The 15323-nt window shown below is 46.6% G+C and overlaps 1 protein-coding gene across 1 annotated transcript in view; it reads right to left on the bottom strand.

Moving 5' to 3' along the window:
* The window catches only part of lrriq1 (leucine-rich repeats and IQ motif containing 1), a 216012-nt gene that overhangs the window by 37686 nt on the left and 163003 nt on the right, over window positions 1–15323 (bottom strand). Inside the window, exon 24 of the mRNA XM_041215663.1 lies at window positions 653–751. Within this exon, the coding sequence (XP_041071597.1) occupies window positions 653–751 (99 nt within the window). The remainder of the gene's footprint in view (window positions 1–652; window positions 752–15323) is intronic.

The following is a 15323-nucleotide window of genomic DNA, read 5'->3' as shown; positions in this document are numbered from 1 at the left end:
TCAGGTCAGGTGGTTTGGGCTGGGTAAGGTCAGGCAGATTGGGCCAAGTTGGGTCAGGTGGGATCAAGGGTTGCTCGGACCACAGGAAAAGATAGGTGCTCGAGGCTAATAACTAGTCGGCATACTGATGCGACAAAGCAGCACCAGCCGAACAAGCTGGTAAGTTATTTTACTCATCTAATAAGATAAAAGTCATGCATGGAAGCTTAATAAAATTTCCAGTTTTTGGACATCGCTGGTTTTCCGATATACAGATTTCAGACACTACCTGTATATAGATGCATCCCTGAACATTATTGGCATTTTAGCACATATACATAAGAGACAAAAGTGTACCTTTTACATCATTCCCACTATGACCAGTGATTTTTATAAAATATTAAGTAAAAGACAATCCAGTATAAATGTGTCTTCACCGGCAATACATAAAAGGTAGTATTGCATCAATTGCTTGTTAAATGCCAAAAGGCTTCAATAGAACTGAATATTGGGTGGGCAGTACAGTAGGTGGCCCATGCAACGTGGGCTACTTTGCATTCTCAGTAAAAGCTAATTTATAACACATTATACACCAACAAGGACCAAAACAAATAAATGTTTGACCTGAAACCTGTCTCTAAATATTGGTATTACAACTGGTAGTTTTTTTTACCTCTAAAGTATTCCACACGATTAGATATCTTTTTCTTTGGCTTCACAGGAGAATGTTTATTTTTCTTATTGTTGAACAAGGCCAGTCGTGCAACTGGATCTAGGGCAAGGACAGGAGAAAATCATCAGATTTACAACTTCAACATAACTGAATGATTTTATGGCAGGGGATTAACAAGTTGCTGAAAGATCACAAATACAAGATGGTCCATTGAGGTTGACAATGCTACAAATGACAGCTACAAGAACAATTAAAAAACAAGGGCCCTGAATTCCAACACAACTTTCAGCATACGATCTCAAGGGCATACAGCTACATGTTTTCTTATTTTAAACGGAGTGACAAATGTTGTTCTCTTTTCACAACCCATCTCTTGCACAACTGCCAAGAACTCCCATCACTCCTTTCTTCAATTCACAGACCACACTTTGTTTGACATTCATCATCTTCTCAACTTCATTTCAATTTGCTCCAAGGAGGGGGTTGGCATTTTGAACAGTGTAATGAGATTCTCCATTTGAGATTTGGCAGTTAGATCTCCTGAGCCTGGAGGAATCAGGCAACTAAACCAAGGCCAGCACTCTCTCTTCACTTACCTGTTGGATCCAGCTTGCCTACTGGGCAACCACCCGCAATCAAGCATGCCCCCACTGCCACCTCCCACCCCACCTGATCTTGCCCTGACCTACTTTAGCCTTCTCAGACCCCTGACTTTCCAATCTCTAGCACCACACTCCCTCAGCCCCACCAGGACTTCGAAGTCCTCTGCCCCTCCCCCACCCCGCCAAGGCCCATGATCCTCCATTACCAAGAGGCCTATGACCTACATACCCACACATCCCTCCCACCCCCCACCCAATCTCCCCCAGCTTCCACCCCCTGTCCCTTTTCTCTTTCCTCTAGGATGAGGTTCCTGCAGAAGACACCTCAGGGGAGAAAAGCCCTCCTGAGGATATATCACCATGTGAGGATATATCACCATGCAATCCATCCCTCTCAAACACCAGCACAGACATTGGCACTCCGTATGGATTAGTTAGTGAGGTAAAATATTTGCGTGTAGCGAAACACCTAATACAAGTGAGCAGCAGCAGGTACTAGTGACAAGGACAGCAAAAATTCTCTGAAAAGCAAGGTCCTCTTTCTGCTTTGCTGAGCAGGACAAACCATAAGATATCAAGGGTCCAGGCTTGAAATAAGACTGCTCACTTCAGACATGGCTAACTGCTCTTCAGTTAGCTATATAATGCAGTTGTGTTAATAAAATCAAACAATGCTGGAAACACTCAGTAGATCAGGCAACGTCTGTGGAGAGAAACAAGAGTTAATATTTCAGGTTGATGACCTTTCATTAGAACTGTGTGATTGATGTCAAATTTTGTTTGATAATGCTCTATGACATTTTACTATGTTAAAAGTGCCATATAAATGCAAGTTGTTGTTGCAATGACCAGTTATTCTATTGTTGGTCAGGGATTCAGGAAGAACTCCACTGCTCTTCTTAAAAATAGGGCCATGGGATCTTCTACTTCCACTTCAGAGGGCAGGCTCGGTTTAACGCTCCAAATGTAAGATGACACCTCTGACAGTGCAGACTCCTTCAGTGCTGCAATGAAGCATCAGCCTGGAGTGGAACTTCAACCCACAAACCTTCGACTCAGAGGTAACTGTGTTACCACTGAGTCAAGGCTGACACCAGTGATGACTGTGAAAAATGAATGTGGTGGAAGTTAAGTGATCAGGCTATTAAAGCCAACTGACATATTAAGGTGACAGAAGTTTCAAAAGTCTTTGTAAATACTCAATATACAAATTGTTTGTTAGCCATGCTAGCTGCAGATGTACTTTTAGCAGGTGGAACAGCTTTGCATTTGGTTCTCTAGTGACACAGAGCCTATGAAGATAATTCTCTTTGGCCTCCAGTTAAGGATATGAAGATATGGCTGGTACCATCATAACATATGTGGTCAATTCGGATACAGGTCATCATGGCACAATTTATTTCCTGCAGTGAAACCAAAAACAGGAGTTTCTGATTGCGGTGCATGGAGAAAGCATAGACCATTAGGGTTAGTTAGGCATGGCTTTCATAGTTAAAAAAAAAACCAAGCAATGAATGTTCAGGATTAATTTTCTTTACTTTTTCCTGATTTAAGTATGTCATATGCACTAAGAAGCCATTGATGTGCTATTTTGAAGTTTGTGATTCATCTTTGAAGCTTTTTTTTGTTCATAATTTCTGATATTCCCACCCTTCTTATTCAAAAAGTAGAATGGTGCCAATACAATGACATATCCATGGAAACTGTCAATGGGCAGACAGCCAAAAGGCATATTTGAGTGACTTGGAAAGAAATTCCTTGCCAGCTAATTTTTTTCCCTCCCTTTCCTGAATATTCTGAGACTGATGAAATTCAGCCTCATGGGGCACATCAAGTCAGTTTGAGATACAATGCTGAAACTCTATTGGGCTATCTTGGAATGCTTCCATCAATTTGATATCTGGTCTTATGTAAGCTATTTTTCTTTTTTGCCCATTTTCATCAATTTTCTCTCCTTTCCTCCTGATGTTGTTGAATCTGTGGGCTGCAGTTCTAAGGGCGCTGATCACACATCATTATTTACATGCGAGTCCAATGAGTGTTGACAGGCTGTCTATTGCAAGTGAGCTAGATCTTACCGTCACCTGATATCTCTGCACACTCAGTTCCAGTGAAGATCACTGGATAGGTGAGAAGGATTTTACTGGGCTCCGTGGTCCTTGACCACCTACCTAGTCAGTAGTGAGTCCGCCCACTATAGTGATGGCTGCCTTTCAGCAGTTTAATGCATTGCTTTAAGGTGAGGCTTGCGCCCCATCTCTTGAGGAGGTCCTGCCTTAGAGAGCAGCTCGCCAATTGAATGGCTGGCAGTTCTGTAGTCCCAGCAACATAAGATGGGAGTGGTAGTCACTACTAGTATTTCAGGCAGTCCTGATAAAGAGGAGCCCAGATTTAAAGTGAGCGGGGTGGAGGGCCATGCTTAAGAGGCTGGAGTAAAGGTGGGGGGTGCTGGATGACCTTAGGGTGGGGGCTAGGAGGGGCTCCAATGGGCACAGTAGGGCCACAAAGGCCCCACCCACTTGCCCAACACCAGCCCACACAGCTAAAGCTGTTGGACTTCTCACATGGCCTGGGCCTCCTTCTGCTGTGGGTAAAACAGTGATGGTGGTGGGATGTGGTCCTCATGTGGCCATTAACTGGTACGTAAGGGCCTCAATAGGCCCAAGAGCAGGCAAAATGCCCAATGCCTCCACCACTCTCCATGAAATTTAGGAAGAGAGCGGGCGGGCAGGATATGCAATGGATTTCATAAGCCTCTCAATTTCAAACCAGCCAGTACAATCAGCCCCTAGGATCTAGCCCCTGTGGTCTCCTCTACATTGGAGAGACCAAACGTAAACTGGGCGACCGCTTTGCAGAACACCTGCAGTCTGTCCGCAAGAATGACCCAAACCTCCCTGTCGCTTGCCATTTTAACACTCCACCCTGCTCTCTTGCCCACATGTCTGTCCTTGGCTTGCTGCATTGTTCCAGTGAAGCCCAACGCAAACTGGAGGAACAACACCTCATCTTCCGACTAGGCACTTTACAGCCTTCCGGACTGAATATTGAATTCAACAACTTTAGGTCGTGAGCTCCCTCCCCCATCCCCACCCCCTTTCTGTTTCCCCCTTTCTTTTTTTTCCAATAAATTATATAGATTTTTCTTTTCCCACCTATTTCCATTATTTTTAAATATCTTAAAATCTTATATGCTCTCCCCACCCCCACTAGAGCTATACCTTGAGTGCCCTACCATCCATTCTTAATTAGCACATTTGTTTAGATAATATCACCAACTTTAACACCTATGTTCTTTTGTTCTATTGTTGTTGACATCTTTTGATGATCTGCTTCTATCACTGCTTGTTTGTCCCTACAACCACATCCCCCCCCTCCACTTCTCTCTCTCTCTCTCTCTCCGCTCCCCCCCCCCCCCCCCGCCCCACACACACCTTAAACCAGCTTATATTTCAACTCTTTCTTGGACTCGAACTCAAGTTCTGTCGAAGGGTCATGAGGACTCAAAACGTCAACTCTTTTCTTCTCCGCCGATGCTGCCAGACCTGCTGAGTTTTTCCCAGGTAATTCTGTTTTTGTTTTGGATTTCCAGCACCCGCAGTTTTTTTGTTTTTAGCCCCTAGGAAATGTTTCCCTACTTAATCCTGGGTTACTTAAGGGAAATATAGTGACTCTAACATGAGAGAAATTTGGGTGTGCCCACTTTAAGAGAGAGGGATCAGAGTGCAAATTGGAGGAGAGGTTAAAAGTGGTGAATCATAATGAGGTCAGGGTTATATCTGCAGATATGTGAAGATGTTTAGCAGCTGCATTTAGTACTCCTGACATAAAGGAGGTCACACCGTGCACAGCAATTACAATATACTACAGTCCAGGAAGCGCACATAAATTGCAAATTATATACAAGGTTTTAAAACCTTGGACAGTGGTATAGAAAGAGGTGTAAGCAAGTGTGAAAAGGACAAGTGCAAGTTAGGTTGGTGGAAAAATGAGCAATAGTATCATGGAGAAAGTAGTCTCTCTGGAAAGAGGAAAGGGACAAAAAGGAAAAAAAATAATTTGTTGTGGGATCGTGTTGCAGATGACAGATGATATGGTAAAACACAGTAGCTGGTGGGTTAAATGAGGACAAGGAAGGTTCAGGTGTTGTGAGAGGAAGCTGAACAAGCAGGCACATGAGAAATGGGAAGGGCATATCGAGGACTGAATTCTCTGGCTGGCAGGAGGGGTGGAACGGGAGCAGGCGCAGACCCGAATGCCGCCTGCGATTGGGTCCGTGCTGCCATTTTACGTGGGCAGGCCAATTAGGGCCCTCACAGTGTGAATTGCGGCTCGCGAGGACAGCAGGAGTGGGCAGGCGGCAGCAGGTCTGCAATGACCACCAGGTCCAATGGCGACCCGGCAGCCTGTTTTAAAAAGTTGCTGCAACCTTTCCAAGGCTGCGAATCATGGCCAGTGGAAGGGCTTCCCAGAACGCTGCTGGTGAGCAGGCCAGGCAGGAGGGTAGGGGCCCCCCTGCACTGTGTCCCTCGTTTTTCCAATGATTGTCTTGCTGCCCTCCTCCAGGAGGTGGCAGCACGACGGGAGGTGCTGGTTCCCCAGGACGGGAAGAGGAGGCCCCGCCCACATGACGAAACATGCCTGGGAGGAAGTGGCAGAGGTGGTGAGCTCCCGCGAAGCGGTGCGGTGTACCTGGGTCCAGTGTTGCAAGCGCTTCAATGATCTGTTGCGCTCAGGAAGGGTGAGGGCAATGTTGGCATTGATCACTTAACCCAGCAGGTAGGCTTTCCCCCCTGATGCTCTCCCTCCCCCAATTCTGAGCGTAGTGACTGCATTGAATCATTGACGGCATGTGTCCTTTGCTGGGTGGGCCAGCAGATACTGCCCATGCCAAGGTCACCCTGAGAAGGTGATGAAGAGATGGGTTCTGCCCTCGCAGCATGTGGTACACCGTAACCGACATTACTGTTTTGGGGGCAACCTGGAGGAGCTGCACTAGGCGTAGTGCTGGAACTTCAAGGCATGTCAAAGTCAGGGTAATGACATGCTGGGAGGGGAGCTTCAAGGTGGCATGGCACCAATTGATCTGCTGTCCTCTGTGCTTCACATGCTTGCGCCTCCTTGCTATGGAAGGTTAGACCGTGTGGTGCCTAATGTGATGTGTGCAGAATTTGGCCAAGGGGATTTTTTTTGGGGGGGGCGGGTGGGCATAGGCCTAGCATCTTTGCGTAAGTGTTCAGCAGCAGCGAGGTGAGAAGACACTGGAGCCCTGCAATGTCCCACTCTGGTTGGGGTGGGCCATCCACGAGGCGAGTCCAGGTACAATTAGCATTAATCAATGCTCATCTCTCCTTTTCAGGAGAAGAATGCACATAATGCTGCAGAGCGAGAGGACTGGCGATGGGCCAGAGGTGGTGGGCCGGCACAGATAGCGATTCTGGGCTGCTTTGAGCAGGAGACCCTAGATTTGGAGAGGCGCCATGCCCCCAGGTCCACCGGTGTCGGGCAGGTATGTTTGCCCAGCAGTGAGGTCACCATTGTTCTCCCAAGAGCCACGGCAGTGCTGAATGTTCAGTGATTGAAGTTTGCAACATGGCTCGACCATTGCTTGTGGAAGGATGAGCGCATAATGATCTGGGGGACAGGGATACAAATTGACATTGAATCAGTTAACATGGAGAAAATGTCCTTGTTCTTCCTTTCAGCATCACCAGAGCAGGGCTGGGAGGAGGAGCGGCAGAGGACCCCTCTCACACCTGAGGGCCCTGAAGTCTCACCAGCGTCACACCTGCCAGGCAGGGACCAGCGCAGATACTAGCACCTCAGTGGGAATTATAACATTGGCTAGTGTCCCAGGGCACAGCGGTGAGGGCACTTCACAGTCGCTGGAGGGGCTGGCAGAGACAGAAAGTACCAATGGTGCCAGCAGTCGGAGGACTGCAGGGGCCCAGGCACATGCTCAGTCGGTGCCTGATGATGTGCCTCTGGAATCATCTGCGACGCAGCAAGCGCAGGAAATGTGGCAGGGATGCGGGAGCAGCTAGGGGAGATACATGAGGCTATGCTTGGCTTGGTGTCCATGGTGGATGAGTCTAAGCGGACCATCTCGGAAGCAATGAGTCTCATGTCTGAGCGCCATGCGTTCTCCATGGAGAGTGTGCCGACTCTCGTGGAGAGGCTCCTCCAGGAGACCCATCAGGGCTTCCTGGGGGTGTGCTCAGACCAGCAAGCCCTCACATCGGCATTGACCTCAGCTGGTCAGTGACATTGTGGGAAATGGTCTGGGCACCAAGTTTCCCAGCTCGGTGCCCATCCATCCGTGGTGAGCAGGGAGGTCTGACGCGACCTCACGTAGGCGCAACAGCTGCCTGTCATCTCTGCGGGCACCTCTCAGGGCACTTCGGATGAGGGCAGCAGTTCCTCCATCCCTCTGCCAGTGACTGTTGCATCCAGTGAGGCTGCAACGGCTAGGGAGATGCCAGCTGTGGAACTGGCAGCTCTCTCCCAGGCAGGGCCAGCACAGGCTCCATGGGCCAAAGGACGACCGCCAAGGGCATTGAGGCCAACAGGACAACAGGGTCAGCAGGCTGTCTCAGATGCGACTCCCAGCAAGCGGTCAGCACCCGAAAATGTAAACATAACGCACCTTAGGCACACCACGGGCTTACCACTGGTGTTTTTGTGTTGGCTCGCAATGAGGTCTTTATGAGTTGGTGTGATTTTTAACACCTTTTTCATTTTGGTTCTAAACTTAAATCCAGGCATGTCACCATGGCTGAGGTTGCCTCTTTTGTTCTGCTGGTGGATGGTTTCCAATAATTTAATGAGTGCTTTGAGGGACATTCAGCTTTATTAACAAGGGCCTTAGCTAATGTTCCTAACCAGACATATTTTTCACACAGGTCTCGAATATGGAGCACGCAGCCCAGGCTTGTCCTGGAGGTCCACATGTGGTGTGCTAGCTGAAGGTTCATTGGATTAAGGCCTCCCGGGTATCCCTGCCTCCCTGGAGTATGCCTGGGTCAGCGTCTACCCCTTCAGCAATTCCCTGTAAGTGCTCGACTCATCGTGTGCATGCGCAGCCAACGCGTCTACATCTTCATCATCTACAGCGTCCCCCCTTTCCAACGCAAGATTGTGGAGAGCGCAGCATGCTGACACACAATCTGGGAGGTACTGGAGTGCGCCCTCTGAGCGGTCCAGGCATTGGAAGCGCATCTTGAGAAGACCAATGGCTCTCTCCACCACAGCCCTTGTGGAAGCGTGGCTCCTATTGTACCGCTGCTCAGCTTCTGATCTTGGATGGCGGAGAGGCATCATGAGCCACCTTCTGAGGAGATAGCCCTCGTCACCCAGTAGCCATCCATCCAGCCGGGCTGGAGCACTGAAGAGCCTCAGCACCTGGGAGTGTCTGAGGATGTAAGCGTCGTGGGAGCTGCCTGGATATCTCGCACAGACTTGAAGAGTCAGCATCCTGTCACTATCTGCACATTTATGGAGTGGAAACCCTTCCTGTTGACGAAGGCACCGAGCTCACCTGCTGGTGCCTTGATGGCCACATGTGTACAGTCTATTGCACCCTTGACGCAGGGGAAGCCAGCAATGGCCACGAAGCCTCTGGCTCGCTGTGTCTGGCTTGTCTGGTCCCAACAGTAGATGAAGGTCAATGCACGCCTAAACAGAGCGTCTGTAACCTGCTTGACACAAGTGTGGACAGCTGATTGGAAGACACCACAAAGATCACCCACCAACCCCTGGAAGGAGCCAGAGGCATAGAAGTTGAGGGCAGCTGTGACCTTTAGAGCCATTGGCTTGGGGTGTCCACCCACACAGTTCGCAGGCCCAATCATCTGACAGATATAGTTGACTGTCTCCCTTGAGAGACGGAACCTCCTTTGGCACTGCACCTCAGACATATTGAGGTAGCTGCTTCGCTGCCTGTATACCCTGGCAGCAGGATAGCGGCATCTTCTGTGGCCCCTTCCGCCTTGGACTACCTCTTAGCCCTGCCCCCCTTGTGCCAGTGTCTGATTTTCATGGCCACTGGCAGTGGATGCCCTCCATGTCCATGGCATCAAATTTCGCAGCAGGTGGCACATGTGATCGAACAGTTCCCCAGACATGTGCAACACTGGTTCACAGTCATCTGCAATAATGACAAGTGCCGTTTATCGACCCTAGGTCTAACGATGCGCCGACGAGCAGCAGCTCTCTGTGGATCTTCAACTGTTGCGGAGCAGGCCCTGCCGCCTCTACATCTTGAGGGAGGTGCTCCTCCCTTTGTCGAAGCTAGGCACCTCCACCGCTCTCTTATTCTTCTTCCTGTAAGCTATGAGACATACTGCAAAATCACCAGGCTCCAGGATCCTGATGTTTTCCTCCAGCAGCATCAAAGAGAGGGATGGTGGGTTAGCATATGTGTCCGAAGAACCTCTCTTAGTTAAGTCTGAAAGCCCCTTCATGCATGCAAGAGAGTGCTGGCCACCAATTGGATGGCCAGTGTGTAGTGCGCTTCATGGCTGTCCGAAACCCCGCCCACCTCTGCCCCACTCCATTTGACTGATTGGTCACTGGACTGCATGCTGTGCTCTCAGCTTAGGCACAGGTATTTGCCTAACAAGCACTACAAGGTTGCAGTGTTAGCTTGAACCATGAAGGATACAGGTCCAAACCTTAATAAAGACATTGCAAGGGCCTGTGAGCGCCTCCATCAGTGACTGCGCCATGGCCACCTTTTGCATGGGCATTCTACAACTTGCCCAATCGGCCAATTGTTCTGCTGCCCTCTAAAAGGCACAGTAATTTGCAGTCTGCGCCTGAGGGGTGTAAAGTTCTGGAGCATTTGGTGGCACTTTCATGCTTGTACATTGCTTGAGTGGGCAGAAAAGTTTCAGAGGCCCGACTCCTAGCTGTTGAATGGTCTCAGCTTCAGAAGAATGCTCACTTTTGACAAGCTTTTCCAAGTGTGTGGCTGCTTCCCTCGCCTTCCCCTATTTCAAGCATGTGCTTGTGTACTTCCTTCAGTCTGTGCTGCCTTGCGCAGACCCATACTGGAACCCTTGGCCCCGCACTGCACTGAAAGCTAGCTGGGAAAAAGCGATTTGCCTGTGCACACCCCCGAATGTTTGGTGCCTATTCCTTGATATCCTATGGGCAATGCTCACGAGAGTTGCACAAAGATGTTTGCACTCAACCTCGAAGTTCAGGTTGCCAGGTGTACACGTTTTAAAGGCAGTTATGAAGCACGTCATTCTGAAGTCACGCCGACGTGGGTGGTAAATATGACGTGGTGGATGATTCCGACAAGCAGGGCTTATAATGAGATGCTAAAGTATTGAAATTGGGTTCCTTACGTGCCGCGGAGGAAAACGCAGCCTGCCATTGATGGGTGGAACAACAGAGTGAAACTGATCTTTGGCCTTCTTGCCATATTATCCCCCTCCACCCACCATGACGCCTACTGCCAATGCGACTGGATGATTTCATTCTTTGGAACAATTGTTTCTCCATGCTATTTCTTGTGACCAAAAGAAGTGCTTTGAAACAGGCCAGAGTTTCATTTAAATATTAATTTGGGGATATCAACATCCAATACATCATTTTCTGACATTCAGATGTGCACAGAATCCATTTGTAATCTCACACAAATATAACAAATGTCCATGGCTGCTTGCTGATACGAATATATGAAAAGTCATGCAAAGGAGATGGTGCTGTTAAGGAAAGTGTACTGTAGTAATTTCTTAACTACTTTCTTCATTTTTTTCTGATGGTGCTTAAGTTCTCGTGAGCATTTCTGCTGTTCCTTTTTATTGCACACAGCCCCACTATTGGGATCAATGGGTCCACCAACAGGAGTTTCCCATCTGACAGGCATGTAGCTGAGGGCACAGAAAAGCCTATCTTCTAAATTTTGATTTGGCAAATGGATTATTGCAAAGTGGGGCTCCTATTCTCAAAGGAACCAAGGGCAGCAGACAAGGCAGCATCTTGAAGACATGTGAATGTCTCACTAACTAATATTGGATGGTTCCACATTGAATGAAAGAAGACATGCAATAGTGATCAATATCTATCATCACCTTGCTATCTTGGCAAGATGCCACCATCTACATCTAATACTGATTTGGCAATGAGAGTAGAGAACAGAGTTTGTAGGCCTTGGACTTCAGAGAGTCAAATGCAGAGCTGGTTTCCTTACGCCCTGCAGGTAACATGCAACATGGGGCCAGCACATTTGGTGTTGGCAGCAGTTTACAGAATCACAGAATGTTATGGGGCAGGAGGAGGCAATTCGACCCTGTGTCTGCGCCAGCTCTCTGAATGGGCATTATGACTTAGTGCCATTCTCCTGCCTTTTCCCCATATCCTTGCACATTGTTTCTATTCAAATAATCATCTAATGCTTTCTTGAATGCCTTGATTGAACCTGTCTCCACCACACTTCCAGGCAGCGCATTCCAGACTCTAACCACTTGCTGTGTGAAAAAGATTTTTCTCACATCACATCTGTTTCATTTGTAAATCACTTTAAATCTGTGCCCTCCCCTTTTACAAGCGGGAACAGTTTCTTCTTATTTACTCTACCAAGCCTCCTCATGATTTTGAACACCTCTATCAAATCTCCTCTTAGCCTTCTCCTCTCCAAGGAGAATAGTCCCAGCCTCTCCAATCAATCTTCATAACTGAAGTTTCTCATCCCTGGAACCATTCTTCTAAACCTCTTCTGCACTCTCTCCAATGCATTCACATCCATCCTATAGTGTGGCCCCAGAACTGTACACAATACTTCAGCTGAGGTCTAACTAGTGTCTTATGTAGCTCAGCATAATATCCCTGCTCTTGTACTCTATGTCCTTATTAATAAAACCCAGGATACTGTATGCTTTATTAACCACTCTCTCCACCCGTCCTGCCATCTTCAATGATCAATACACATATATACCCGGATCCCTCTGCTCCTATCACCCAATTTTATCCCTTATTTTATATTGTCTCTCTATGTTCTTCCTACCAAAATGCCTCACCTCACACTTCTCCGCGTTGAAGTTCATAGCCCACTCCACCAACTTGTCTATGTCCTTTTGAAGTTCTGTACTGTCCTCCTCACAGTTTACAACACTCCCAAGCTTCGTATCATCTGCAAACTAGGAAATTGTCCCCTGCACACCAAGATCTAGATCATTAATATATATCAGGAAAAGCAAGGGCCCCCTGGAGAACTCCACTACAAACTTTCCTGCATCTCGAAAAGAATCCATTGACCATTACCCTTTGTTTCCTATTACTCAACCAACTTTATATCCATGTTGCTACTGCCCCTTTTATTCCATGTGCTGTAACTTTCTCATAGGTCTGTTGTGTGGCACTCTATTGAATGCCTTTAGAAGGTTCATGTACACCACATCAACAGCATTACCCTCATCAACCCTCTCTGTTACCTCTTCAAAAAACTCCAGCAAGTTAGTTAAACACGATTTCCCCTTTAGAAATCCATGCTGGCTCTTCCTAATCCTACCATATTTTTCCACGTGACTATTAATTCTATCCTGAATAATTGTTTCAAGAAGCTTCCCTACCACTGAAGTTAAATTGACTGATCTGTAATTGCTGGGCATATCCTTACAACCTTTTTTGAACAAGGGCATAATGTTTACAATTCTCCAGTCCTCAGGCACCTCCCGAGTCTAGGGGAGACTTAAAGATTATGGCCAGTGGCCCTGCAATTTCCTCTCTTACTTCCTTCAAATATCCTTGGATGCATTTCATCTGGTCCCGGTGCCTTGCCAACTTTAAGTACCGACAGTTTATCCAACACTTCCTCCTTATCAATTTTGAACCTTTCTAGTGACAGAGTTTCCTCTGTCACCATGGCCTCGTTAGCATCTGCTTCCTTGGTAAAGACAGATGAAAAGTATTTAACACCTCAGCCATGCTCCTGCCTCCATGTGTAAATCCCCTTTTTGGTTCCTAATTGGCCCTACTCCTCCTTTTAACCACCCTCTTACTATTTGTGTGCCGATAAAAGACTTTGGGATTCCCCTTTATGTTGGTTTCCAGTTTTTTCTCGTAACCCCTATTTGCTTCTCTTATTGGCTTTTCACCTCCTCGCTGAACCTTCTGTATTCCGCTTGGTTCTCAATTGTATTTTCTACCTGACACCTGTCATAGCACACAGTTTCTTCTTTATCTTAATTTCTCTCTCTTTTTTTCATCCAGGGAGCTCTGGATTTGTTTGCCCTATCTTTCCCTTTTGAGGGAATATACTTTGGCTGTGCCCAAACCATTTCTTCTTTGAAGGTAGCCCATTATTCAGCTACAGCTCTTCCTGCCAACCTTTGGTTCCAGTCTATACAGCCCAGCTCTGTTCTTGCTCCATTGAAGTCAGCTCTCCCCTAGTTAATTATTCTTACTCTGGATTGCACATTGTCCTTTTCTACTGTCATCCAAAACCTTACAATACAATGATCACTGTCTCCTAAATGTTCCCCCACTGACACTTGATCTACTGGGCTTTTCTCATTTCCAAGAACCAGGTCCAACAGTGAATCCTTTCTTGTTGGACTGGACACATACTGCTGTAAAAAAATTCTCCTGAACACAATCTAGGAACTCTTGTTACTCTCTGCCCTTTGCACTGGCACTGTCCTAGTCTACATTTTGATAATTAAAGTCCCCCATTACAACCACTCTATAATATCTCCATCTCTCTGTGATTTCCCTGCAGATTTGTTCCTCTACATCCTTCCCACTAGTTGCCTGTAACTGAAAGTTTGCTCCAATTCCTTGCAGGCAAATTCACTGCAGATCTCTGAGGACAGAGAAATGAAGTGGCACTAATAGCAACCCACACTGCTACACTTGCAACAACACCTTTACTTCAACAACTTTCAATCAGGAAAAGCTGGAGTGCTCTGTCTTGCCTGCAGACTCATGCTGGCACGTTGGGTTTCCTTGCCCTTCATTTTCACCATCCCTTCAGTCTTGGGAAAGATTGCCAATGGGTTGAAATACTTCCTGATTTTTTTCCTGAACTGCGTAGAATTTGTTCCATTATTCAGATATTTCCCTTTAAATTGTCTACATCTTTTTAACTTTCACCCAGACACAATTTTACATTTTCTCTAAGAGTTGGAATTTGCACCTGAAGCTATGATAACAATCTGGCCATGGAATATTGGGTGCAAAGAGCACACTTTCATTTGAAGCAGTTTTGCGGCTATTTCAAATTGTAACTTGCACTCATAATGAAATATCTGTGATCAGGAGATCTATGAAATGGAAAGGAAGAGTCAAATATGAAGGGCAGGATTGGTAGGAATTAGAAGAAAAAGAACAAACTGCATTCATATAGCACCTTTCACAACATCAAGAAATCTTAAAGTGTTTTGTTGCAATTAAGCACTTTTGAATTGTAGTCACTGTTGTAATGTAGGAAACGCAGCAGCCAATTTGCTTACATCAAGCTCCCACAAACAACATTGACAATGATAAAAATGTTTTTGTTATACTGATTGAGGGATAAATATTAACTAGGACACCAGGAATAAAAAACACAGGCATAGTTGGTTCCCATACAAATTCCAAATGGTGTTAATGAGCAGAATTGAGAGAGTTTTTCAGGATGAGGACAAGTTTAGGCAGGTGGGGAACAGAGCGATGAATGGACCTCCTTTCAAGAATGAAGTGGAGAGCCCAGAGAGTATTATCCTTGAGAAAAATAAATATACAGGAAGTGTACAGCCATGATGAAACAGAAATGTTTGGGACTGGAGAAACTGAAATCATCAATGGAGAATGAGGAATTGGCTAGATAGGAGTTGGTGGGGAGGGGAATGGTGTCAAGAGAAAATTAGTTCAATGGGACAGGAACAGGCTGAAATAATTGGTCTAACCTCTATGCATTTTTGTAGGAGTAAGAAATTGATCTTGCAGAGTTGGGAAAACTATGAGGTTGCAAGCAAGAAGCTGAAAAAAATTAGACCAGTAACAGCTTGGGAATTGATAGTTTAGTGTTTGACAATGGGAAGTAGGATGAGGAGTCAGATAATTGTCTTCGGGCTTGTTTG

This window comes from Carcharodon carcharias, chromosome 21 (genome assembly GCF_017639515.1).
Source record: "Carcharodon carcharias isolate sCarCar2 chromosome 21, sCarCar2.pri, whole genome shotgun sequence".
Lineage (NCBI taxonomy): Eukaryota > Metazoa > Chordata > Chondrichthyes > Lamniformes > Lamnidae > Carcharodon > Carcharodon carcharias.
This window is presented reverse-complemented; position numbering and strand designations above follow the sequence as displayed.